The sequence below is a fragment of the Sceloporus occidentalis genome, unplaced genomic scaffold (assembly GCF_023333645.1).
Source record: "Sceloporus occidentalis isolate IW3139 unplaced genomic scaffold, rSceOcc1.0.p SCAF_14, whole genome shotgun sequence".
Taxonomy (NCBI): Eukaryota; Metazoa; Chordata; class Lepidosauria; order Squamata; family Phrynosomatidae; genus Sceloporus; species Sceloporus occidentalis.
This window is the reverse complement of record NW_028316994.1, coordinates 139,334-166,916: the sequence shown is the minus strand read 5'-3', so window position 1 is coordinate 166,916 and position 27,583 is coordinate 139,334. Positions and strand designations below refer to the sequence as shown.

Sequence of the window (27,583 nt, the reverse complement as noted above, 5' to 3'; positions counted from 1 at the left end):
TGACTCTTTCACGGGGGTCACCTAAGACCATTGGAAAACACATATTTGCATGTAGCAATGAAAATAATTTTATGGTTGGGGGTCACTACAACATGAGGAACTGTTTTAAAGAGTCGCAGCTTAGGAAGGTTGAGAACCAATGGTTTAGAGCAACTGTCCCTTTGTTTAGGTGGGCAAAGTGTAGCCTTGTGACTACATCTCTGACTCTGTTTTGGCCACCTCTAACCCTTCCATACAACCTGGACAATATATTCTCTGGCCAAGTAAAGATGAACTGCATCTCCTGGAAGATTTCAAGAGAGATTATTCATCTAAATACATTGTAGACCATCCCCACCGTGTTTAATATCAACCTCCCCCTCCCACACCAACTTTTTCAAAACTGGAAGTAAATGTCTAGCCACCTCTGTTCCCCACCCACTTTCGGCATTTGCCACAGTCTGTTCAGCATCCTGTGGATCCAGTCATTCCATATAGAAAACTAGAACAATTCTTCAAACATTCCTGATCCTTTCCTGAAGTTTGAAAAATGAACAAATATTGTTTATCACACATCAGCAGATCCATCTAGGCATCATGAACTTATGAAACTCTATTTCTGTATTTCCTGACAGACCTGAAAAAAGCATTCTTCACCTCTCTATTTCTCAAACTATATATGAGTGGATTGAGCATAGGAGTCAGGACAGTGTAGAACAGGGAGAATGTCTTATGTAGCTCCTTCAGTGTTTCTGTTTCAGGGACTATGTAAACAAGAATTATTGAGCCATAGAATAGTGTCACAACAATGAGATGGGATGAGCAGGTGGAGAAGGCTTTTTGCTGAGCAGATTTGGACTTAAGTCGCAAGATGGTGCAAAGAATACAAATGTAGGATGACAGTGTTAGGAGAAAAGGTGGGCCTGTTCCCATAAGACCCAGAATAAAAGTTACAAGTTTTACTAAGTAGTTATTACTGCAGGACAGGTTTGCCACTGGGTAGATATCACAAAAGAAATGGTCAATTACATTGGGCCCACAAAATGTAAGCTCTAGTGTACAAGAGGTAATGATAGTGTTGGTCAACAAGCCACTCATCCAAGATGTGAATGACAACTTGAGGCAGAGTCTACCATTCATGAGAGATGTGTAGTGCAGAGGTTTACATATGGCCAGATACCGATCGTAAGACATAACTGCCAAAAGGTAGCATTCAGTAGCTGCACAGAAGCCAAAGAAATAGTACTGTGTGATGCATCCCTCAACTGATATTGATCTGTTCCCAGTTAAGAAACTAGCCAGCATCCTGGGTAAAATAGTTGAAATGTAGCATGTTTCCAAACAGGACAGGTTCATGAGGAAGAAATACATGGGAGTATGAAGATGTCGGTCAACTATCACCAGAAAAACAATGAGGAGGTTCCCAGTAATAGACAAAGTGTAAATGGCTAGAAATAATATGAAGAGGGAAATCCTTAATTCAAGGAGGTTACCAAAACCCAGGAGGATGAATGTTGTAATGCTTGACTGATTCCCATCCATTTCTGTTAACTGATGAATGTTGAGGTCATTCTGAAATAGAATTGGAATAAAATGAATGAGCTAGGAAATCTCAATTCCTGCTGCTTTCTACTTTGTATAGTTAAGACACTCTGTGGCATCTAGTTTGGCTCCTATGGCACCAAGACTAGAATCCATGTCCTTTAATGTTCTGCTTTCACATTTCTAGTTTAAATCAAAACATTCCTATTTAACAAGGGAAATGTGTGGCCCTCACAAATGTTGTTGAATTGCAATTCCCATCAATCCCTTCCAGTCAAGCTGCATATGGGCCACACAATTCTTAGCCCTGCTTTACAGTGGAAAGTATCAAGACATGAGACAAGCATATTTCTCTACTTCAAAAAAGGAAAGAAAAAAGACACTGTTACAATGCATGTCAATATATTTGAAAGTGCAATTTAGTAGGTTAGTCCAGGGCAAAACTAATTACACAATATATTCAGAATCAGAACCTGGATAAGTTGCTTTCTACTACTATATCTCCCAAGCAGTGTGAGATCTTTGATACAAAACAAAACTCCACAATTTTTCAAGTTCTTTGTTTTGTATTCCCTCAACACAACCCTAATGAAGTTTTGCTCACATGGTTTTTCTTCAGTTTTCATACCCACATTACCATTCCCTGCTCAGCCTTGGATCTTTTCTACCCATTCTTTTTATATTGTGGAGTTCTGTGAATGTGCTACTTTTCTTTAAAGAAAAGTTATTTTCAAAGATGGCTAGTTTTAAATGGAAAGGCAGCAGTCTTTTTGTATTCCTTCAAAACACATATAGAGAGAACGAGAGAGAAAGCATTACCTCTTAGAGACAGTAAGGGCTGTTCAACAGTGGAACACACTCTTTCCTCGGAGTGTAGTGTAGTCTCCTTCCTTGGAGGTCTTTCAGCAGAGGCTGGATGGCCATCTGTCTGGTATGCTTTAATTGTGATTTCCTGCATGGCAGAATGGGGTTGGACTGGATCAGGGCCCTTGTGGTCTCTTCCAACTCTATGATTCTATGATTCTAAATGCACCTTTGTAATGCACCTTTCAGGGATGGGGGGAGGAAGAAGCAAATAGCTGAAACAGGTTCCATATGCCAGCCCTTCTCTAATCAAAATCTTCAACTTCCCATGTTGCTTTCCACCTAAACTTCACTTGAAAGGAGGTTTCTAATGTATATTTATGTGGATTTATATTTTATCTCTTTCCTTTTGCTTCTTCCTAAACACTTCTCAGCTTCTCATGCCTCCATAGCTCCTTCTTGTCAAGAAGTGTCATATATCCCCTGTCTTAGCTGTAATCCCTGGCTCCATCCAAATTGGAATTTCCTTTCTCAAGTGTTTTATTTTGCTGATGTTCTATTGACAAAGTTTTTCATGAACATTATATACACCCCAGAAGCACTGACTTGCAGTACTATTAAAACTATGATGCTTCTAACTGCATTCTGAAGTATTCACTCTACATCCCACCAAAGTTGAGTGGATATACCAGCCTTTTTAATCACCTGATAAATGTGTTCAAAAGGCACCCAGCAAATGCCAGAATTCCACCTGTTATGTTGATTATGTATCAAAAGATATTTAGGTTGATTTATTATATGGACCACCCATCTCACTCCATAACCCAAACTAAAGTTATGCAATATCCTCTACAAGAGAGTTCATGCTAAGTTATTTAGCAGGACTGTAGTCTTTCAAAGTTAAGATAAAGCGCCAAATACTGAGAGCCTGAAAAAAACAGATCCCGTCTGATCATGCAAGCTAAGCAGCGTCAGCCCTAGTTAGTACTTGGATTTGACCACCAAAGAATACAAGTTCTGTGGGCTATATTTCAGAGGATGGAAATGGCAAATCTTTATAAATAAAGGTTAATAATAATAATAATAATAATAATAATAATAATAATCCTATGAAATTTATGGGGTCACCATAAATCAACAGTGACTTGAAGGCACAGATACACATACTGGACAAGTATTGTTTACATTCCTAGACACCAGTAACTTGAGGAGCAGAGCCTGAAGAGGATATCTAGATGGCTTATGTGAGATTTTCAGCACCTTCCTTCCATCTGGAATGGTCAGTACAGAGATAGATGGGCATATGAGGACCAGATTGGAATTTTAGGCGAGACCTCCTTGATTAGTAGTGTTGGGAGAAGAAAAAATGAGACTTTTTTTGTCTTGCATTGATGGGCATAATGGGAAAGGTGGCATTGATGGGCATAATGGGAAATAACTGGAGTTATTAGTCAATTAATACCTTTATTTATACCTCCCTGCTTTTTCCTCAAAACTCATATTCAACATAACATACAGAACTGGGGGGGGGGAAACCACTAGTAAAACTACAGGTAGCTAAAACCATACCAAAAAATTAAAATCAAAATAGACTAAATAGCCTAAAAAATTAAAACTGATTGACGCCATTTCAGTGTTTGTATGCATGCATGCCAAATCTACTATTTCCACTAAGCTTTGGGAGAGCCTGGGAAGACAGAGTCCATAAATTTAATTGATCTGCTCAGTCCTAACAAAAATGAAGTCACTCCAATTTACTAAGGATGTCATGTGCCCCTTCCAAACAGCCAGTCCTAAAATCTTCCTATTCAATAGCAGGGTGGATATGTATATGAGTAATGTAAAACACTCATACTTGACATGAAACAATCTCTCATGAAGTTGTATTTATGAGGGACTATTTCATTTCATTTTTTTAAATTAACGTTTATTTTCCAAATTCTGATAGGAAGCCATCTTCTGCTCCCTTCATTTCATGTATGAGGATTTTAAATGACTCATTCACATACAAAGCCACTCTGCTACTTACAGGTAGACTTTGGGGTTGGCTGTTTGGAAGTGGCACATGATTTGGTGTTGTGTGCATACAAAAACTGAAACAACATATCTAGCATGTCAAACAGTTTTAAAATCATTGGAATATTGTGTCCTGCATACTGGATTTCAAAGAAATGTTCCACAGCAAAAGGTCTAAAGCTAAATCAAATTTCCCTTTTATTTTTCTCAATATAACTGAAGAGACTTCTAGGTTTTGTATATAGGTATATACAAGAAATCAATAAATATGAAATGTCATATCCTAAATACTCCCATCTGAATAAAACATGCAGGTGCCCTGCTCTAAATAGAATTAGATGTCCTATCCTAAATATAGTGAAAAATCATTTCCAAAATACAATGAAATACCTAATACCCTAATATAAAAAAATAAAGTCAATAAGATGGTATGTTAGAGAGATAATGACGTACCTCTCAAACGAAGGCTGTATAGGTAGAATCCCTGAAATGTTGGTGTTCCATCTGTAGAATGTAAGAATCTTTTTCTTCCATGTCTTCTTTGTGCTCCAGGTCTTTGTTTTGCAAGTAGGTTCTGGGGCATGGCTTAGTCTTGTTTCCATTCAGTAGCAAAATGCCAACATGTACGCTTATTCAAAAACTGAAGGATAAGATACAAATTATTCTAACTGATGCTTCTTTGCAAAGACTAAGAAGAGAAAATTTGTCTTCCTTCATTTTATAAAACTCAGCATCTCATATGGTTTATAAAATAATTGCTTCACAATAAGCTACAAAATGCCCATTTGGACATTTCTTGGAAGCTCCCTCTCCACACCATCCTTCCACAATTTGTCAATTTCACCGTTTATATAAATTTAAATATTTAAGAGATTCAATCATGACTTCTCTGTAAATAATGAATGGTGACTAATGCTAGTAAACACACCCTATTATAATTTGCAGGCAGAGTGAAATGTATTTTCCACAAATGTATTAATGAGCAAAACTTTTCACAATTATGTTTCCATCTCCTCACAAATTACCTACACATTGCAATGTCAACATGAAAGGAGGATACCAAAAATGTTGGGAGTCCTGCCAAGTTCATTAAAGTATTTTTAGCATAACAAAGGTCAATGGTATTACAGTTTTTAAAAAGAAAACTCTCAGAGAAAGTTACGTATTCACAATGCTTGTTCAAAGCCAAGTCAGTTAATTAATGCATTGACACTGATATTGAAGTAATCACAATCTCTCTGTAATAGCCTGAATTAGGGATGTCAATTTGCTTTTGGTGACAATTTAGTTTTTAAGTATGGAGGGATTTGGCTGGGTTTGGTTGCTGGGTTTGTTTTATATAATATGGTAGAAAATGAAAAGGAAGTAGAGGAGGAGGAAAAATGCTTCCTTTAAATTGATAGTGATAAACTTGTGATTTTTCATATGTTGTTGGATTACCATTCCTAGCCCATGAGAGAATATTCAGTCAGTGACGATGATGGTAATTGTAGCTCCACAACATCTGGAGGGCTGTAGAGTCTCCATCCTTTGGTGTTACTCTAGGTGCCTTCAAGTGACTTCTAGCAATACTATCATAGCATTTTCTTGGCAAGATTTATACAGAGGAGGGTTGCCATTGCCTGAGTCTGAAGTAGTGTGACTTGTTCAAGATCATCCATTGTTTTCCCAAGCACAGTGCAGAAATAATCCAGTTTGAGACCACTTTAACTGCCCTGGCTCACTGCTAGGGAATCCTGGGAATTGTAATTTATTGTGGCATCTGACTTCTCTCTGACAGAGAAGGCTAAATGTCTCACAAAACTACAGTTTTCAGAATTTCCTAGCATTGAGCCAGGACAGTTAAAGTGGTCTCACTATTTCTGCAGTATGTTTTGGAACTTGATTTCCATGGCTGAGTGGGAAGCCAAACCCTGGATTCCCCAAATCCTAGTCCAGTAATCCAACTTTTACACCATATTGGCTCCCCTGCTGTGAATCAAATACACCTACAAATTTGATGTCCAGAGGTAGCCACTGACAATTTTGTACCACAAGATTTCCCTCCAAAGAGTAAAGATGATACAAAATGGCCCATCACTTGAGGTATAGGAGTATGCCTCACTGTCCCCTTTCCTATCATCAGATCTCCCTTGATATGACATGATCTGACCACTCATTTAATAACGGGATAGGTAGGTTGTCTAGGGAGATTATGGGAAAGATGGCTGTGGAAATTACCTGTGCCAATACCTCATTTTTTGGCAACTCCCTGCTTGCTTTTTTGACTCTGTTGAGGATTGCTTTTTCCCTTTGAACCATACCCTGCTTGGACCTATCATCTTGGCAGCTGTCCTGTCTTGTAGGGCAGCCAGGGGCAAAGTATTAAGTAAAATCTATTAAAGATGAGACTGTAGTAGGCCCGGTTGTGTACAGAAGCTTACCAGCCAGTTACAATTCTCAGGCAGTCCAAGTCAGCAGGGTACAGTAAGAAAGCCAAGACATCAGTCCAAGGAAGCATCTGGTAGCATGGTCAGTTTATAATGTAGGTCCAAGTTTCTTCCAGAACGCAAGCCAGGAATCAAGAGATGGGAATGTTGCTTCCTCCCAAATAGTCAGTTGTGAGCAACAACTCCTGGGGAAGTTATTTATGGCCTGGCAGCCTCTCGCAGTTGTTGCCTGATTAATAATAATAATAATAATAATAATAATAATAATAATAATAGGATTTATTTTTATGCCGCCCAATCACTGGGAATCCGGGCAGCTTACAACAGAGGGGATAAAGGACAGTTCCCTGCCCTCAGCCTTACAATCTAAAAAGACACGACACCAAAGGAGAAGGGAATGGTGAAGGAGGAGGGGATCAGGTCCAGTATGCTTCTCTCCCTCTGAGGCCTGGACCAAGGTAGATGGACTAGAGGGAGGGCTCTTCTTCTTCAGGCTAGCCCTGGTGGAGCTGGGCCAGCCTATTCACTCCCTCACAGGCCGAAGGATGACAGTTATGGAGGGAGGGCTCTTCTTCTTCAGGCTGGCCCTGATGGAGCTGGGCCTGCCTGGTCAACTCCCTCATAGGCCAGAAGATGACAGTTATGGAGGGAGGAGCCTCTTTCTTCAGGCTAGCCTGAAGATTAATGATTAATGAACATTTCCTATATAGACCCTCCAAGCATCTCAAATTCTCCCTCCCAGATTTTCATTCTATTACGGTTGGTATTATTCAGTCCATGTCTCTGTGTTGTGGCTGCTGGGCAGTATCAGTGTCTGTTTCAACCACTGGCATGTCCGCTGCCCTTCTGTTTCCTTGTCTGTATCTTAGTCTGCAACTGTGCTTCCATGTAAACTGATTGACTGAAATTGTGTGTGGGTGAATCCTCACTTTCTGTCCTGCAACATGCAGTTTTCCGAAGTACCTATAACTTATAAGCAGTGTTTTAATAATCTATCACTTCTGATAGTATAACAGTAATACTACAGCATGATTTAAATGAAAAATTAACCATAGTAATAACAAAAGCACAAAATCATGGTATTCATCAGCAGTACTAACTGTTGTGAGAGCCAAAGTGGTATAGTACTTTGAGTATTGTACTACATCTCTGGAGATTCAATTCCCTGCTCAATCATTAAACCCACTGGGTGACCTTGGGCAAGCCACACTCTCTCAGCCTCATGGGATGGCAATGGCAAACCTCCTCTGAACAAATCTTGCCAAGAAAAACCCATGATAGGTTCACCTTAGGATCACCATAAGTTAGAAACAACTTGAAGACATACAACAACAAACTAACTGTTCTTATGTGTCTCCAAATTTATCCTGCACAGGTTGACCCTTGAGATGGGGGCGGGGGGGGGGAGATTTTATCCAGAGGAGGATTGCCATTGCCTTCCTCTGAGGCTGACAGTGTGAGACTCAAGGTTACCATATGTATCTGATGAAGTAGGCTCAGGTCTATGGAGGCTCATGCTACCAGCTTCATTCTTTCAGTTAGTCTTAAAAGTGCTACAAGATCCCTTTGCATACTGATTTTTCCAGAGTAACACAGTCATATCTACCATCAAGGTTACCCAGTAAGTTTCCATGCCTGAGCAGAGATTTGAACCCTGGCCTCCCACAGTCTAACACTTAAACCACTATACCACATTGGGTCTCACTGGGACATAGCAGATGGGCCAGGATAGCACAGGTTGCTCACTCAGGTCAGTCCCTGGGTCAGCACGGGGGTGGGTGAGTGTTTACACACCTATCCCCTCATTCACCTGGGATCCGCTACTGGTGTGCACTCCTTACCTTGCTGAACTGTCACCTTTACTCAGAAGCCCCCCTCCCCCATTGCCACATCTGATTTGGAAACGGCATCTGGCTGCACGCACATAGTCAGACATGCAGTTTCCATATAAGGTAAGGCACATGGGTGGGCATCTGAACAGTTGCCATGGAGTTTTCTGGAAACTCTGCAGCAAACCAATAGTCAAATTACCATGGGATGATGGCTATTTACCCCAGAATTGGGCCAGATCCACCAGATCTGCATCCGGTCTGGCAGGATCAGGCCCAATCCTTCCCTCCTTCCTGGTGTTTTGTCCTATGGCATCTGAACGGCATAATGTGAGGCCAGGAAAAAACGGGCCTTTCGGCCCATGAGAACACCCCCACTCCTAATCCACCTCCTCTAAACAGATCTTGCTAATAAAACCCTAGGATAGTATCTCCATAAATCAGACTTGAATTGAAGGTACATAATCACAACAGTCCATTGAGACCTGTGATGCACATAGATAATTTTTTGGGGGGAAAATATAGAACATGAAACGTATTGAAACAGATATACGGCTATTTCCTGCATGTATCCAGTCATCTTTTACATCTTTCTGGAACGTTTATGCCCACTAAGAGATTGAGCCTGAAACTTTCCCATCAGTAAGATTATGTATCCAACAAATTATGAAAAGGTCAAAGATTTCTTTACTGTGAAACTTTACAATTCTTAAAAGAAGAAAAAGAAAGCCACCTAGTTTGGCATAAGCTGGATAACTCTAGCTCCCCTACCCCTGCGGAGAAAACAAAAGGTTGCCCAAATTGCAAAAAATAATTGCAATGCCAATTAATCTGATCCTTGTTATTACAAAACAAAAATACTGAGGTCATTATTATCAATAATTCAAATTACCAATCGTTGGCAACTAAACTAATACTGTGATTGAGTTGCCTCTCCCTCTCCAATTGCTATAAATAGAAAAAGGCTGACTTTTCTTGTACTGCTTTAACACCGGAAACTATCCCAAAACACCGGTGTGCATAGCTCTGCTTTCTAACCATGAGAAAACACCACCTGTACAAATAGCTTCTGTTTGATTATTTGAATTCAGAAAAGGGATACTTCAAAACCACACTTATTTTGCTACTTGCTGCTAAAGGAATGCGAGAGGAGATAAGAAGAAAAACATGTACCATAAAGATGGAATATCAATGGAATACATCTGACTTTCCACCAAATAATATAACAATCTTAGAGGTAAATATCCATGTGGTGTCTTGGCTTGTTATCCTGAGGTGCTGTGTTGCAGAAATGTATTATTGTTATTTTGTGAGATAAAATACATTTCATTTTATTTTAAATGGGTCACGTAATTCCATAGCCTTCCTGATCAATCATGAAATTATTTGATAGGAAATAGAATGTAAGATGCTAAGTAAATGGATGATCCACTCATTGTTGAGATTCGACTGTCTTCTTCTTTACGTCAGCCACATTGTTTATGGTAGACGGAGTAGACTTATCAGGCAACGCAGATGTTTTTCTGGGGCTAAGTGAACAAAATAATTGTGAAAACAAAAGAAAGAATAAGTTAATGTATGGCTAGGATCATGTTAGTAAATCATAATAGCATTAGTTTAATTAGTAGTTAACATGCTGGATTTTAATGTTAATAATTGAGTCGGAGAATTTTAATGTATACACTTTGATTTTATTTAGTCTGTAACCCCACTTCGATCCAACCAGGAGGGCTGAGGAAACATAAATAAAAATATATATTATTTATTATATTATAAGTCACACTTGTGCCATTGCAACTCACTTTTTTGGTCATCGCTAACTAAGGACAGGATTCTGTTCTGACCATGCAATCAACAATATTCCCCCCCAACAAAACCCATCTTGTAAGCAGCACACACACACACACACACACACACTCCTGTGTTAGAGAGCAGAAGGAGTCAGTACAGATGGGTTTAGTGATTTTTGTGCCATTGGACACCTTGCAGGGACGTCATCTGCAGGGGTCTTCTGAGGTACTGCTTTACAAGGTGGGCTGTGAGGAGGATATAGCTAGGGAGATTTTATTTAACATTGTGTAAAAATGATGAACATGTATTTTAAAAACTGTATAAATGGCTTTTGAAACTAGAGACAGGAGATGAACTTATAAAAAGAATGCCTAATAAGGTGGCCCCAAACTTCTGGGAATAATATTCAAATAGATATATGGGGGTGAAATGTGTCCCAATGATATAAACTTTACTTTGAACAGTAATTTAAAAGACCTGTACAAGATGAGTACACAAAGGAATCTTGTAGCATCTTTGAGACTAACTGAAAGAGAGAAGTTAGTAGCATGAGCTTTCAAAGACTGGAGCCTGCTTCCTCAGATGCATCTTTGTATAAGATGATGTCTAGATGGTACACAACCAAAAGTAAGTTTTTGAAAATATCCAAGGTTTCAAACCAATGTTGGGGATAAGGAGGGCTCTTTGTTTCATATGTGGTGGACTTGTAAGAAGGTGAAAAGTTAGTGGACTAATTGATTGGAAAAAAGTTTAAAGGTAGATTGTGTAATGTTACCAGAAATGTTTCCATTGGGCATTATGGAGAAAGAATGGGATAATAAATACGGATTAATTATTTGATACATAACAGCAGCAGGATTGTTTGCACAAACTTAGAAATAGACTGAAGCAGTGACAAAGGAAGAATGGATTGTTAAAGCTGCTAAGTTAGCCCAAATTGCTGAATTAACATATTGTTTATGGACTTTGTGAGCAATAAGAAATCTGACAATGCAATAATAAGTAGGGTAGTTTAGTTAGGTCTGTAATGATAGAATAATGTGTTTTTTCTCTCTGTTTATTTTTCTTTCAATAACAGTTAAGATGGGGGGGTCAGAGTCCTACTTTTTTGTTGTTACATGTCTTTTTCTTTTCTCCTCTCTTATTCTTATTTCATGTACTTTTTGAATGTAAGTCATGATGATTGTAAATTAGATTGCTAGTGTTAACAATCAATCAATAAATGAAGGGGAGGAGAAGAAAAAGTTTGAGCCCTGATACCATGACTAAACATACATTGTGCATGTATGGTTCAAAATGCAGACAGCTGGGTTTTGATCTGGATCCTGTGGCACTTTCACTGTGTGCATTAAGATAATTTCTGCTCCAATGAAGCAACATGCAATTTTAGCAATTTTGCTGTCAATGCAAGATACTAAATTACAGTTTTCCAAGAATATTTACATTTCAAAATTTATTTGACACAAAGAAAAAAATCATACATATTTGTTTTGGCCAGAAAACAGCAATATTTTGGACAGAGATAGTCTGCATAGTCTGTACAGAATGGAATACACAGAAAAACTATCTTTTCTATACAGATAATAAAATTAATGTGCATTCAAACAACCATGTATGTTTCAAAGGATCATGAGGGAAAATGTGTAGATTCAGCCCTGAACTGCAAAGTTGCTCATCGCTCTTCTCACTGGCATTTCTTGACATTTGAGGCATCCATTTTTTATGCACCTTTTGAATATTTTAAAATATTCTCACCATTCCATCCTCCTTAAGAATCAAAGTGTTCCTGAACCTCTAATTATAGGACTGCTGTTTTGAATCAGGTCAATTGACGATCGAGACAACAGTTTGTTAGATGTACATTCACTCTTCCTTAAGATTCAAACATCTTTGTAAGAGCACAACTCCAGACCTGTTGACTCATGGGAACATGAAGTCCCTGAAATGGCATTAATGCTCAACTAAGTGTGCATAGGATTAGAAAACAAATGATTTTTAAGACTGGTTAAGGATTTCTTCCTGCCCTTCACGCTGTGTAGCTCCTCAATATGAAGGTATCACTTTTGAAATTTGCATGTAAATGTAGGAAATGCACATTTTATGTAAATCTGTATCCATTTTTGCTACTTTTTGGAGATGTTTAATTGGCCACTTTAAACTCGGTCTAATAGCTACCTGCCTCTTCTCTACTTAATATACTACTTTTATATTTCTAAATATACTTTTGTCTATACATCTTTGTTTCCTCTCTCAAAACTCTTGCGCTTTTGTGTTGCAGTCTGTGTTTTGCTCTTTTCAGTGCTATGAGAGGCTAATAGAGTCTCTACTAGGCAATTTAGATTGGGGTAAATGGTCTAGGGGACAGGAAAGTCAAATTGCTGGGGTTAGATGTTTGGATGCAGATTTTTAAAAAAACAGACTAAATACAGAAGTGATTTATTTATGCATTATGATGATGATTATGATGATGATTTAGAATCACAGAGTTGGAAGAGATCACAAGGATCATCCCCTGCCTTGCAAGAATAAACAATCACAGCACCCCCGACAGATGGCCATCCAAAGAAGGAGATTCCACTACCCTCCAAGGCAGTGTATTCAACTGTCAAACAGCTCTTACCAGTAAAGATGACCTTTTTCCCAGTTTGAGGCTCAAGATAACTCACGACAATTAAAATAATTGCTTAAAAAAATTAACAGCACAAAAAATTAATAGTAATAAAATCACCATAAAATTAAAAACCTGTTAAAAACAAATTAAGAATGACAACCACAACAAATGCACATTGTACAAAGCCTGTTTCAGCTGGGGGGGGGGGTCAGTTCTCAAAGGCCTGCTGGGATAAACGATAGGAAGGAGGGTTCAGTCTATCCTCTCTGGGAAGGGAGTTCCAGAACCTGGGAGCAGCCATTGAAAAGACCCCCTCCCATGCATAAATTTGTCTAAATATAGTTTAGTTCACTTTATTGTGAACAATCACATAGCTTCTCATATTAATAGATTACAAATAACATAATTATTTAGAACTTCCTTCCTTTGAAGATTTGATGCAAATTAAATCTGTCATGCCTTCACTTCTTTTTCATTTCCCTTTTCTCTGCCTCTGTCAAATTTCTCATCTACTCTATTATCCCCTATTATACCTCTTTCAGATACTATTTTAGATGATTTTCAATTGATGTATACTTTTCCCATTTTTGAATATAAATTTAACATCCGTTGCTATTATTTAATTTAAAAAACTATTGTTTTAAAAAAATATGTTTTCAACAATTGGCTAAACGTACCAATACTGAGGGCCAATGCAGTGTATAGTAGAGTTCACTCCATAAGGTGGTCTCCTTAGTCCTTATCTGATAGATAAGAGACATCTCTTGGTTACCCACAAGCATCCTAAATCCGTGAGATGCACAACAGCACATCCCATGAGAATTTGATATTTGGATAGATGTCCTTGAGGTACGCTGGCCCAGAGTTACTCAGGGCTTTGTGTACAAACACACTGACTCATTTTTTAGTAGCAGAATGGACAGCAGTATAGAACTTCTAGCATAGGTATAATGTGTTCAGGAAAGCATCCAGTTAGTGCTATCTGTAGTTTCTGAACTAGCCTTAAGGGCAACCCCACATAGTTGGGGTTACAATAATCCAGCTTCAGTAATGCATGGGACATGATGGGTAGTCTATCACTATTATTTCTTTATGATTACTCACCAAAATTGTCATCTCAGACAGAATAACAGTTCAGTTGGCCCTCCATTTGCGTGGGGGATCCATTCTGGAACCCACCCCCCACCCCCCGCATATTAAAATGGAGACTCGCACTTATTCAGCTCTCATAGGCTTGAATGGGGCACACCCCAGTATGTGCAGCCTGGGCGCATGCACCATTAAAAACAACGGAAGTCGCTCGCCTCCACCCCGCACATAATCGAAGGTGCAGATCTCAGATCTGTGAGTTAGAAGGGGAGACTGTATATCGTTATTTTCAAATACTGATACAGATGAGCATTAGCTTGCTTCCAGTTGCTTGTAGAAGAGATCTTACTTACAGCAAGCACACTAATTCTAAATCAAATTCAATTGTGTGTGTGTGTGTATCCATTTCTTCAAGGTCAATGTCTATTCAACTTAATGGGATTTACCTCTGAGCAGAAATATACTTGATTGCCTTGAAAATTATTTTAGAGTCAGATGGTAAAATACACCTTTAATCTCATCAATTTTGGGTTGTTGTTGTTGTTTTTTTAAAAAAATCCCCATCCCACAATCCACAATCATCAGACATCAGAGTATGTACAAAAGCTATTAGGGCAGCAAATCTGCTATGGGGCAGCATTTCACTAGCATGCATCATAATTTGTTTCACAAATGATATAAATCATATAATATATTTAATAGCATTCACATAATATTCTAGTCCAAATAAAATCCTTCAACTCTGTTGTGATAGGTATGGGTGCAATATTCCCTTGGTATCCTCTGGGGTTTGTTCCAAGACCTCCCACGGATACAAAAATCCATGGAGTCTCAAGCCTCGTTAAATACAATGGCATAGTAAAATGGTGTCCCTTATATAAAATGGCAAAATGTTTATTTGTGTTTTGGAATGTATTTATTTTTAATATTTTCAAACCATGGCTGGTTGACACTGTAGATACAGGGGGGCAGTTGTATATCCAACCACATTCTTTCCCTTAACAGGTTCTTATATGTATCTTCATCACTTTTCCTAAAACTGAAACCCTTAAACATTTTCAATATATTTTACCAATATGACAATTAGAGATACATTTTATAGCATGACTATTTATTGTTTTCATTCTGAATGATTCATTTCCAAATAGCTTTCTCATTGTCAAGATGAATCCTCAGGCTACTCTAAAGCAGCAGAGGAAAAGAGGGAAATGGTATGAATTAACTCACTAATGTCTTTTAATTGTGTTTCAGAACAACCTGGATATTCATCTGCAAACAGAAATTATGAAGAATCAGTCTAGTCCTGCAGTTTTCATCCTCTTGGGATTTGGAAATATCATTCAGTTACATGTTCTTCTCTTTATACTGTTTTTAGCTATTTACATTTTGTCTATTACTGGAAACCTTCTCATCATTTTCCTAGTTTGGGTTGACCAGCATCTTCATACCCCCATGTATTTCTTTCTCATGAACCTATCCTGTTTGGAAACTTGTTACATTTCAACCATCTTACCCAAGATGCTGGCCATTTTCCTGACTGGGGACAGAGCCATATCCTTTGAGGGATGCATCACGCAATATTATTTCTTTGGTATCTGTGCAGCTACTGAATGCTATCTTTTGGCAATGATGTCTTATGATCGGTATCTGGCCATATGCAAACCTCTGCATTACACATCTCTTATGAATGGTAGACTCTGCCTCCAGTTAGCATTTGTATCTTGGATGAGTGGCATATTGACTAACACTATAATTACCTCTTCTGTTCTAGCACTTACATTCTGTGGACCCAATGAAATTGACCACTTCTTTTGTGATCTATATCCTGTGACAAACCTCTCCTGCACCAATAACCAGTTAGTCAAACTTGTAACTTTTATTCTGGGAATCATCACAACTGTGCCTCCATTTCTACTAACCTTGTATTCCTACCTCTGCATTATTCTCAATGTCTTGCAAATTAAATCAAAAGCTGCACAGAAGAAGGCTTTCTCCACTTGTTCTTCTCACCTTATTGTTGTGACAATCTTCTATGGGTCAATATTTCTTGTTTATGTAGTCCCTGAAACAGAAACCTTGAAGAAACTACACAAAACCTTTTCTTTGTTCTACACCATTTTGACTCCTATACTCAACCCCCTCATATACAGTCTGAGGAACCGAGAAGTGAAGGAAGCTTTCTTCAACTCTGTCAGAAGATATAGCAACAGAGTCTCCTAACTTCAGAAATGTTTTGATGAAGCTGAAGAAGTAAACAGAATTATTTATTAACCTAGAAATATGGACTGGGATAGGGACCCATGTTTTCAATGAAACCCTTTAAACTGGGCTTGATTCTGATAATATAATATTGATAATTTTGATCATTAATTAGGAGTTGCATTTCATTTGACCTTCTGTTTATTAAATAACTTCTGAAGGTACAAGTACTGTAAAATCAACATAAAGTATGATAGTGGCAACAAGAATAGGAGAGAAAGCTTGTAATTAAGGCTGCAAATCTATGAACACAAACTATATTTTAACATGTAATCCCATTGAACTATTTCTAAGTGGCCATCCTTTCACTTTCCAAATGTGACCCTACATTTACCTAGGACTAATTCTCATGGAGCCTAATGGACATTACTTTTGATTAGACTTGTACTGAATTTTGTTATAGATTGCATGCATATGAATTTAAGTAATTAGACAGCATGAATCATGATTTGTTTCTAGATTAATGGCAATGTTACCACCTTGGTTCTCAGTAAAAATGATAATAATGTAGAGGCTAGAAAGGGAGCATTCTGCATGTATATATCTCACTTTTGGTTGATAAGCATCTCCAACAGTAGTTGGAAACATGTGGCCCTCCAGATGTTGCTAAGCTTCAACTCCTGGAATTCCTCAACATTGGCTAGGCTAGTTAAGGCTGCTGGGAGATGCAGTCCAACAACATCTGGAAAAGGTAAAGGTTGGCATGACTGTCTAGTCATAATCCACTTTAGGGGGTGGTGCTCATCTCCGTTACTAAGCAGAAAATCCAGCATTGTCCGAGGACTACTCCGGTGGTCATGTGGCCAACATGACCATGCTGTTTGGAAGCGGTGCATGAGACACATCATCATCGTGCACCCCGTGTAAATGGCCGTGTACCAAGAGGGCACCTACAGCACACAGTAGGGCTTGGGAATGTGTGGACACTCCGCTCTCCTGAGCCCTACTTTGAGCCCCAGGCCGGCGCAAAGTGCCGGTCTGTACTGGGCCTTTGTCTCTCATCTTGGAAGTATTGCTTACAGGAAATACATATGGCCCCCATCCAAAGAAATTATAAAGAAAAAGGTGTAAAAAAGTTTTGTTTCAGCCAACACTGTTTCAGTTGGGTTTAATAAGAGGGAGAAATTAAGCTTGTGGTAAATCCAGTTACTAACAAGTAACCCAACTTGTCCACTCCTCTCCTCTCTCTCCTTCTCAGTTAACTGAACTACTCTTGCACTTTGAACTCAGTTTATGCAAATGAAGTATGCTAAGGACAAAAAGAGAAGTTGGGAGGAGGAGAGAGAATCCGGGACATTTTAACATCAGCTGAGAAAGAAGGAATAAAGATGATTAGCCATATCTATCCTGGCTGAATGGCAACTTACAGGATATGAAGTTGAAACTGGTTATACAGTTACCATGCTTCACACAGTGTGGTGGTATACCTACATTTATTGTCTGTTATTAAATCAAACATGCAAGGTGAGGAAAGTACACGTTTTGTTGGGGGGGCGGTTAGCGAAGAAAGCAGAGGCAGAAATGAGATAAACCATAAAGCCTCCATAATAAACAACTTTTTGGGCATCCTATTATAGAAATATTCTCATTCTTTTCACTTCCAAACCCTCCAAAAAGAAATCATAATGAACAAGTGAGATTTCAGGACCCACTCAGAATTTAAAGTGTTATAAGTGCAAAAGATTACCCATTACAAACTTGGTATCATGGAAATGAAAAACAATGCTTGCTAGACAAATCTTATACCAGTTCTGCAGGCACTGAAGACGATAATGTTGACTTCAGTTCAGGACCAAAACACTTTGTTCTGCAAGCCAGTGTTTTAATTACACATTCATTTCTTTTCTTTTTTTAAATATTTGAAGTATGTGCTTAGTCTATTCCCAAAGTGCCTTCTCTTGAGGCTTCTGTTTTCAGTATACACCTTGCAGTGTTAGCCCTAACTTAAATACTAATTTAATTCTATTTTGAAGTGTGTACTAGTCTTTGCATTTCACTATAAAATTATACATAAGAGCAAATATTCAGTGTCAATCCCATTCTGTTCATGTGTTTGTGTGTTCTCTGTTCCTTCAAGTTTTTTTCTGACTTATGGCAACCCTATGATAAACCGATTGTGGGGTTTGATTGGCACAATTTGTTTAGAGGTGGTTTGCTATTGCCTTCCCCTGAGGCTGAGAGCATGTGACTCGCCCAAGGTCACCCAGTGGGTTTCATAGCTGAGCAGAGAATCGAATGCTGGTCTCAAGAGTCATAGTCCAACACTCAAACCATTATGCCATTACTGGCACTCATTCTGATCATACAGACTTATGTTTTTGCCAAACTGGGATGCAAATCCAAGAAAGTAATTTTAATTGCTCACAACAAGACATTATCTCAAAGGATTTTACAGTATGAATTAAGCTCCAACATCCATAAGGAAAGAAATAACACTCTAACAAGCTTAAGATAATCTTTACAATGGAGCCATCGTACAGGGAAATAAACAGTGGCAACAGAAAACAAACCAGCTATTTCCATTTTATATTTTGTAAACCCATTTTATATTTTATAAAAAGGTTGACCCACAAGATAGTTTCCCCCAATAATTTTCATCCACATGAAAATCAAAAGAGAAAAAAAACCCTGTCTGTCAAGTATATGAATATATGCATTTCTGCTCTGGTCCAGAACATTTCTTTGCCTTCTTTGTTGTCTGGCCTTTGACCATTGCTAAAACTAAGCCAAACAGTTAATCAGAAGTGTGCAGGTACAGTTATAAATATCTACAAAGCAGATATACTGATACCAGCTATGTGCACAAATGCAGCACCCTATATAATGATGAACAAGCTGCTCAGACTTCTCATTTCTTGAGAATTGTCACTTCCTGCCCCAGCCACCACAAGTTCCTCCATGTGTTACGAATGCGAATCCATGGTCACACTTCCACTCACCCGATTCTCCAGGAAAATCCTAAGAGAAAATCAAGATTCTTTTTTCTGTGAATTAAAGCACTTGGGCACCAAAAAAAAACAAACCCCACCCACAACAAATTTATCAGAATGTCATGTGTCCTGATCACCATCGATCTGAAATGTGAGGGTTTTTTAAATAGTGTACACAACCTCAATAGTTCTTCCCCACTCACCACCACAAGCTTTATTATCACTGGTGTGGCCTCCTGTCATGAAAAAAGATGAGAAAGAAATATTCCAAGCCAATAATTAATATTGTCAGATTAAAAGCCCTGTATTCTTGCTTCCAGTAAGAAATGCAATCTTTCTGGGAATTTTTTTCAGTGCATCCTGAACATCTTTGTTTCTTAGACTATATACAAGAGGGTTGACAAGAGGAGTCAATATTGTGTACAAAAGAGAAAAAACTTTGTTTAAGTCTCTCAAGCTGTTTGCTTTTGGTACAACATAGACAATAATCAGAGTTCCATAAAAAACTGTCACCACAACCAGGTGAGATGAGCAAGTAGAGAAAACCTTTTGCCTTCCAGAAGTTGATGGGATTCTCAAGATGGAGACAATGAGGCAAACATAGGACACCAAGGTCAACAGGAAAGGTGGAAAGGCACATAGAGATGAGAGTATGAAAACCAAAGTGCTGATTATTCTGGTGTTGCTGCAAGACAGATTTATCACTGGACCAAAATCACAAAAGAAGTGGTCTATTTCATTTGTGTCACAAAAGACTAACTGTGACATGAACGATGTTGTTATGGTGATTGCCAGCCATCCACCCACCCAGGAGCCAGCTGTCAGCTGGATGCATAGCCTGTCGTTCATGTAGGTAGCATAGTGCAGTGGTTTGCAAATGGCGAGATAGCGATCAAAGGACATGGCAGCTAAGAGAAAACATTCTGTAGTAATGAGGATGCCAAAAATATAAAACTGTGTGATGCAACCCATCAATGAAATAGACCTGTCTCCTGTTGAGAGGCTATATAGCATCCTGGGCAGGATGACTGAGCTATAGAAGGTTTCCAAGCAAGACAGGTTTCCCAAGAAGTAATACATGGGTGTGTGTAGGTGCTGATCAGATACAACAAGAAGAACTATCAGAAGGTTCCCACAGATGGTCAAAATGTAAATCACCAGAAACAGCAGCAGTAAAAGAATCTGCACACCTTGACCACCACTAAATCCCAGGAGAATGAATTCTGTGGTCATGGTTTGGTTTGCTCCATTTAATTTTTGGCAGGAAGACATATAGGCAAGGTCTGAGGCACTGGGAAAAGAAAACAAAGATTGGAAAGAGACGGATTAAAAATAGAATTGAATCAAGCCAAGAATTTTATAATTCTGAATCTTGGTGCTTATTCTATGAAATGTTAAATTCAATTTCCTAACCAACACTCAAAAACTGGAATCCAGTTAGAGACATCTGCACATGTACCATAAGTGTCCCATACACATATGAAAGTCCTTTTGTGAAGAGGGGACTGCAGGGGTTGATAATCCCACCTTCCCTGTGCAGTGCCCAAACTCCCACTCCTGAGTTACCTTAATGCCCTGAAACTGCTTCACATGGCTATTCCATGTTTCATGATGAGCAGGAATGATCAAAGATGCATCTAGCACCACACACCCCGATGCACACTTAGTACAGAAGCACTGAGACTCCTGTGTGTCCGGTTGTTGGGCCTGGGCAGCCAGATACTTGTCCAATCCTGACAGCTTGCAACAAAGCATGGAATGGCTGTGTAGAAAGGCTTCATGGGTTTTACAGTAAGTTGGAGAGGTATGTAGCTCAGCATAGCATATGGTCCTCATGCAGATATTTACACTACATGAGGGCATGTTAAATTGAGGTCATAGTTTTCTGTTGAGTATTTTCCCAAGAATTCAGAATTTAGATTTTTTGTTCATAACTTTAACTAAGATTCAAATTCATATTTTAATAAAACTTTTCCCTATTGAAATATAAAGTATGATATTTGTTTCAATTGAGATGTTATAAAATCACTGACAATTTATTCTACATACCAGTGCGGTATATGCTTCTTTCATCTCACAAAATGAGTTGTAGTCTTTCACTTACTTGCTCACCTGCTTGTTTTCAATACCTGTTATTAAAAACTATTAATTCTGTGGTCCAATAAAACTTTATTCTTTTTGAAACATACAAGGAATACATTCGTTTCTGTCTTTTTTCCCCCTACTCAATTCAAGTCAGATCAATTTTATTGCATTAGCTAAAGCTGTAGCATACAACAAAAGATATTACAGTAAAATTAATAAATAACTTCCTACACCATCTCTGTTCTAATAAGTGTATAGCTATGTGACCAGACCTTATGGTGCAAAGATATACACTTTGATATAGATGGGATTATGAAGAGAAGACCCAAGAAAGAGCCTTATGGAAGAATCCAAACTTATTCCTTGCAGCCTGTGCCTTCTACCTATTTGCTCCCTAGAAATGACTTAAAGCACAAAGACCAGAATTCAATGGGTTATTCCCAACTAGAGCAGATTCACTGACTCAGCTGTTGAACTCGTAAAAATGCCTTGCAGATTCCATCTGTTTATTACAAATTCATGCTAAATGAATTAAAAGTGTTGCATGTAGTTAAACAGTAAAATCGAATGGTAGGATGACATGATGCCTACTTGTTCCTGTTCTGTAAATACGTCTGGAAAAGAGGGACATACCTTTCAGGGAGTCTTCCCCATAACAAGCAGTGCAGTGACCTTTCTCACCCAAAATGTCTGGTTCCAAAGTCCTTCTTCATTTTAATAGGGCTGACACTAACCAGCAGGTATTCTGTCTAGATAATTATATATTTCATCTAGCAACATTTTTGTTTTATATTTATTCTTTCAGGGACTATAGACTCTTCCTTAACTCATCTCATCTTGCAGGAATACATGATCTCCTTTGGTATTTGTACACAAGGGAACTGCGTACTCTTTTAAACACTATCTTTAATCTATAGCAACTGTGCCCTTGTGGGAGCCAAAATAAAAGTATCCCTCCAAAGAAGAATTATGCTCCCGAAATAAAGTTTTCTTTCAGTCCCCAAATTTCTAACACTGCAGTAATTTAAAACTTCAAACAAGCATTTAGAAATACTGTATTGTTTAGACATCCAAAGTAAAGTGACAGGCAAAATTATGAAGGGAATGTAAATATAAGCATTCCAAGTGAGAAAGAATTTGCACATTTCATTTTCTGCAGTGCCAGAAAATATAATATTGGAATGCAAAAGAGATAATATTAGTGATATTATTTTCAGCACAGGAAATGCCAAAAATGAAAAAAAATGCAAATTTTTCACAGAATAAGTTCCCAACTACAGAATTTCCTGAAATAGCATAGAAAACAATATGAAAATTTTGTGCAGAATAAATCCCAAACTGCAAATAGTCTGAAAACTATAGTTCATAAAAAATTTCTTGCAGTGTGAAAAAAAATGGTTAATACTACTCATTGCTTCTTTGAGAATGAGGTGAAATACATCCCTGCCTTTTTGGACCAAATTCCACACAGATTGAGGGAGTTGTGGTCCTAATTATTTCTCTTTTTCTGCCCTCTGTGATTAACAGTAACTGGTTAGAGGGATAATTTAAACCACAGAACTTGCGTGGAGAAGCAATTAATTCCCAGTGTTTTGTCTCTGATCACAGAAATCATGTCTGGTTTTAAAGAAAGAAAATGCTGGGTTTAATAATTTCTTCCATGAGATCAGGAGAATTTGGGCCATGCCTGATAGGTATATTCCAGCCCTGCCATTTGACTCAAATCGTAACATACACAATACAATGCATAATGCAAAGGTCAGCACAAGGATACAGAAATGTGCATAGTTGGACCTAGGCCTATCTCTTAATCTGATCAGGAATTTTAGGGTGTAGCTACACTGTAGAAATAATGCAGTTTGACACTACTAAGTGCTGTAGCTCCATCCTAAGGAATCCTGGGATTTGTAGTTTTACAAGGTCTTTAGCCCTCTCTGCCAAAGAATGCTGGAGCCTCATAAAACAACAAATCCCAGGATTCTGTAGGCTGGAGCCAGGGTAGCTAAAGTGGTGTCAAACTGCCTTACTTCTACAGTGCAGATGCACCCTAAAAATCGTATAGATTTTCCATAGGGTTATTTTACCTCTTTATTCTCCTTTCCATTAGATGATGTCAAGGTGGGCAGTAGATAAGGAATGGGCCAGCTGGCATGATCTGAATTTCTCATTTGTCATGAAAACCTGGATTTCTGTAAGTCAGTGGCAGGTTACAAATCCTTACTAGCCTAATTTAAGCCTATGAAGATTTGGCAACGGCAAGGCCTTGTTTTGGTTTGTTATCAAGGGGCTTGTTATCAAACTTACCATCTGCAATCTTTCTTTCTTTCTTTCAAGCCCCTACCAGCACATAGACTAAAGAGTTAGACATTCTGGACTTCAGGCTCTCTGACTGACTATTGTGAGCACTGCAGTTGGGTATGAAAGCAGGATTCCCCCCTTATATTTTGCTTCATCTTGTATACTTTGGTATGTACCTTGCTTTGGTGTGTGGAGCATTAGACTCTGTACATACTCTTATTTTGGAACTTGCTTAGTGTGGCCGACTTGATACATATAGCTTAGCTATATCTGCCTTATTTTGGAAATTGTATTATATTCCCCACAATGTATCCAAGTTGTATTTAGCTATCTCTTTTCTCCGTGCCTTGTTAATAAATCCACCTTCTTAAATGGGTTGTGTGCAGTGGTGTCACCGGCGGGGTGCAGGAGTGCAGCCACATCAGGTAACTCCACGAAGGAGAGGTGACACCTGGTTGGTCCCTCCTCCTGCTATGGGGGTGAGAGGAAGGCCCCTCCACCCCTGCCTTCCCCGGTGCCTCACTTGCTTGGGCTCCTCTCCTAGCAGCCCTTGGTGGGCAGTTGGGTGGTTGTAGACCCCCCCAGCACCACCAGGCACCCACCCCAGGTGTCACCCCAGGTGACACCAACATTAAAGATGTCGTTGGTTGTATGTGTGTGTTATTCTAAGAGTTGCCAGGTCCAGTCCAGGTTGTTTGATCACATGCTGCTGCTATCCTGCTATAAAAGTAGTTTTCTAGGGTTCTGAACTGCTGGCTCTTGAAATCTTAAGAAAGTGGCATAAAGGTACAGTAAGGGGACTAAATGGCCATTTATGGTGATGGCAATACCATGATACCTTGACAGGCCAGCTTGGGCCAAATCCGAAGAAAGAAGTGAAGAGACCCAGGTTGACTAGTATCCTAAGAATCCTGACTTCAGCTCTCCTGGCTCTTATACCATGTGTCTACACTGTTTGCTGGGTGTATATGTGAAACTCCTCTGAGCAAAACTTCCCACAGAAAATCCTATGATAGGGTTGCCATAAGTCAGAGTCAACTCAAAGGCACATAACAAAAACAAGAGTGCCTCTATTTTATATAAAAATGTGATGTGGTCCATGCAAATGTGTCTCTAAAAAAAACAACATTAAATGTTGACATAATATGCACCCCTTTGAAAAATCCACCCCCTTTCTCAAAATGTCTCAGCATATACAATGAAAACAGGTTTCCAGCTCAAGTTTGTGCAAACAATTTATTAAAGTAAATTATATGGAATTGGAAAGCTAAAATAAAAAGTAAACTTCCTGTCCATAAAAGGAAAAAGCAATATACATGTATTTCATGGATCACAGCAATATAAAGACATTTCACAGTCACAGATACAAAATAGAATATATATATGTATATACAATAGAAGCAAAACTTGCATCTAAATAAAAAAGCGTATTAATGTGCATCCCCGAATTCTTTTAAATGCACACAATTTAGCAGTGGCTTTTCTGAAGGCCTGTTTTACCTCCCTGTTTCTCAAACTGTATATCAGAGGATTGAACAAAGGTGTCAGGACTGTGTAGAAAAGAGAAAAGACTTTGTTGAGGTCTCGCAATGCATCTGTTTTGGGCAACATGTAAACAATCATTATTGTGCTGTAGAAGATGGACACCACAGTGAGGTGTGAGGAGCAGGTTGAAAAGGCTTTTTGCCTCCCACTGATGGATGGGATTCTCATGATGGCTGATATGATATAAATATAAGATGCTAAAGTCAACAAGAAAGGAGGGAGCGAACAGACAGTGGCTAGAAAAGTGGTTAAAAGTTCAATCATGTATGTGTCACTGCAGGACAGTTTTAATATTGGATTGAAATCACAAAAGAAATGGTTGATTTCACCAGAGTGACAGAACTTTAACTGGCTCATTAAATATATAGTTATGTTAATAGCCAATGAACCACTTACCCAAGATCCGGCTACTAGCTGGAAGCAAACCCTGCCATTCATTAGTGCTGTGTAGAGCAATGGCTTACATATGGCCACATATCTATCGTAGGACATAGCAGCTAGGAGATAACATTCAGAAGCTGCCAGGAAGCCAAAAAAGTAGTATTGGATCATGCAGCCAGTAACCGAGATGGTTCCTTGACCCCCATTGAAAAGCTTAGCCAGCATCATAGGAAGGATGTTGGAGCTATAGCAAGTCTCCAGGCAGGACAGGTTACCCAAGAAGAAGTACATAGGAGTGTGCAAGTGCCGATCAACCACAATCAACACAATTATGAGAATATTGCCCACAACAGTCACAATATAGATCACAAAGAAAAGGAAGAAGAGAACAAGCCACCAGTCTCCAATGTCTCCAAGACCCAGCAATAGGAATTCACTGAGTGCTGTTTGATTTTCCTGTTCTATTTTGGCCATCGTAGCAGCTCATGCCTGTAAAGATCAAATAACCTCTGTTATAAATGGATGAGAATGAAGAATGTAGTTCATTTCTGCATGAATATTTTAATTTGATTAACAGCCAAATATCTTAGGTTGATTAAAAATCAAAAGCAGGAAAAGTCCCCAGTATAAAGATGTTCTCATACAAATGATTGAAAAGTAATATAAAGTTGCAATCTTCTATCCATTTACCTTTGGAAGTAAGCTGAGTTGAACTCAGTGGGACTTACTTCTATATAGATGTGTTTAGGGTTGCATTGCCTCTGTGTTCATTAGTCTTCTTTGTAAGTGTTAGCTAAAGATCCTTGCATGACTTCAATACCCACTCTTTTTTTTCCTTTTTATCTGCATTGAGAAAAAGTAAAGGGTTGGATCTAGAACCGATTTGTCATGTTGATTTTGCTGAAATCTATATTCCACTGGATTCAGGCAAAATCCTGTCATGGTCTTCCACTGACAGAATCTATCAGAACTGGAAAGGAACAATAAGCTTTTCCCTTTTTGTTAGTAAAACACTGTATTTTGCCCTTTCTATGAGCCAAATGCATAGTGTGTAGAAATAAGGAAATAGATTTAGAACCATTATCCTTGAGCTTATAGAATGAGTTACTCAGTACGTTCAGTTCTAACCTAAATACTTGTACAAATCCATGTTTACTATGTCACTGACCAAAAATCTTGTCAATGCACTAAACTATTAGTTGTATTTTCAAGGGTCACTCAGAGTTGGCCAGGCAAGGTAGACAAAATCTGCCACTTCAGAGCTGCCTAATTCTACAATGTCTTGCTTCCTTCACACATTTTTTCCTTCTGCTATAACTGTGTATGTCAGCAGAGTTATTCCTACACAGTACATCAACATTATGCAAACTAGTGAGTAAGGGGGAAATTGCTAGGACAGATCTCTTCCTAATCTTCAAAGCAAAACAGTAGAAACATTCAAAACACTGGCTTTCCTACCTGCAATCCAAAGTGATACAATAAAGGATTTCACTTCCACAATCAATATATTGTGAAGAATAGCTCCAAAATTCCAATGGCACAAAGTTTGTGATAATTTCAGTCTGTGATTTCCCTTTAAAGAATCTGTAATCCTTGAATGTTTGTGAGAGGATGAGACATGGATCAATAGTAGAGAACATGCAAACCCTGGCATCTCCAAGAAGATATGGCAATGATCCTTCTTTGAAACCATGGAAAACCACTGCTCATCATGTGGACAATACTGAGCTAGATGGTCTTGTGAGTCAGTATAAACTAGCATCCAGTTTGAAGATGAAAAGGACACTACTACACATGTCTACACAAAAGTACATTCAGTTGATTGCTCCGGTGCTCCTATGTAAGTGACTCTAATGTTGCTGCATTAGCCACTAAATTCAAGAAGGTCTAAACTTGTAGAATACAGTCTTTCCAGCCTTCAAAATTTCTGCTGCATCACACTACATGCACAAATTATCATAATCAAGTTTTCTACCTCTGACTTTGTGGTCAGGT

General features: G+C 38.6%; 4 protein-coding genes across 5 annotated transcripts; 1 reads left to right on the top strand and 3 right to left on the bottom strand.

The window, feature by feature from the left end:
• Positions 1-582: 582 nt before the first annotated feature.
• On the bottom strand, positions 583-3,421 carry LOC149303356 (olfactory receptor 10A7-like). The gene is made up of 2 exons (XM_089480423.1): positions 3,389-3,421; positions 583-1,545 (listed from the first exon to the last, which is right to left on the bottom strand). Exon 2 carries the CDS (start codon positions 1,519-1,521, stop codon positions 583-585), a length of 939 nt encoding a protein of 312 aa, XP_089336549.1. The 5' UTR covers positions 1,522-1,545; positions 3,389-3,421.
• A 2,264-nt stretch (positions 3,422-5,685) lies between these two features.
• Positions 5,686-16,310, top strand: LOC149303355 (olfactory receptor 6C74-like). Of its 2 annotated transcripts, XM_089479939.1 has the most exons (2): positions 5,686-5,706; positions 15,381-16,310. In XM_089479939.1, the coding sequence occupies exons 1-2, from the start codon at positions 5,686-5,688 to the stop codon at positions 16,308-16,310; spliced, it is 951 nt and encodes a 316-aa protein (XP_089336065.1). The 2 variants fall into 2 exon arrangements, with proteins under 2 accessions (XP_089336065.1, XP_089336066.1); XM_089479940.1 differs by lacking the exon at positions 5,686-5,706 and having other exon boundaries at positions 15,360-16,310.
• Positions 16,311-19,567: 3,257 nt separating this feature from the next.
• Positions 19,568-20,551, bottom strand: LOC149303354 (olfactory receptor 2AP1-like). The gene has a single exon (XM_089479938.1). It carries the CDS (start codon positions 20,549-20,551, stop codon positions 19,568-19,570), a length of 984 nt encoding a protein of 327 aa, XP_089336064.1.
• A 4,524-nt stretch (positions 20,552-25,075) lies between these two features.
• LOC149303353 (olfactory receptor 2AP1-like) lies at positions 25,076-26,062 on the bottom strand. Its single transcript, XM_089480657.1, has one exon. The coding sequence runs from the start codon at positions 26,060-26,062 to the stop codon at positions 25,076-25,078; it is 987 nt and encodes a 328-aa protein (XP_089336783.1).
• Positions 26,063-27,583: the final 1,521 nt, after the last annotated feature.

Coding starts and splice junctions, on each gene's coding strand:
- LOC149303354 (XM_089479938.1), bottom strand. CDS start 20,551: ATGTCTTCCTGCCAAAAATTAAATGGAGCAAACCAAACCATGACCACA.
- LOC149303356 (XM_089480423.1), bottom strand. CDS start 1,521: ATGGATGGGAATCAGTCAAGCATTACAACATTCATCCTCCTGGGTTTT.
- LOC149303355 (XM_089479939.1), top strand. CDS start 5,686: ATGGTAGAAAATGAAAAGGAA. Junction 5,707..15,380: donor TGGTAGAAAATGAAAAGGAA/GTAGAGGAGGAG, acceptor GAAATTATGAAG/AATCAGTCTAGTCCTGCAGT.
- LOC149303353 (XM_089480657.1), bottom strand. CDS start 26,062: ATGGCCAAAATAGAACAGGAAAATCAAACAGCACTCAGTGAATTCCTA.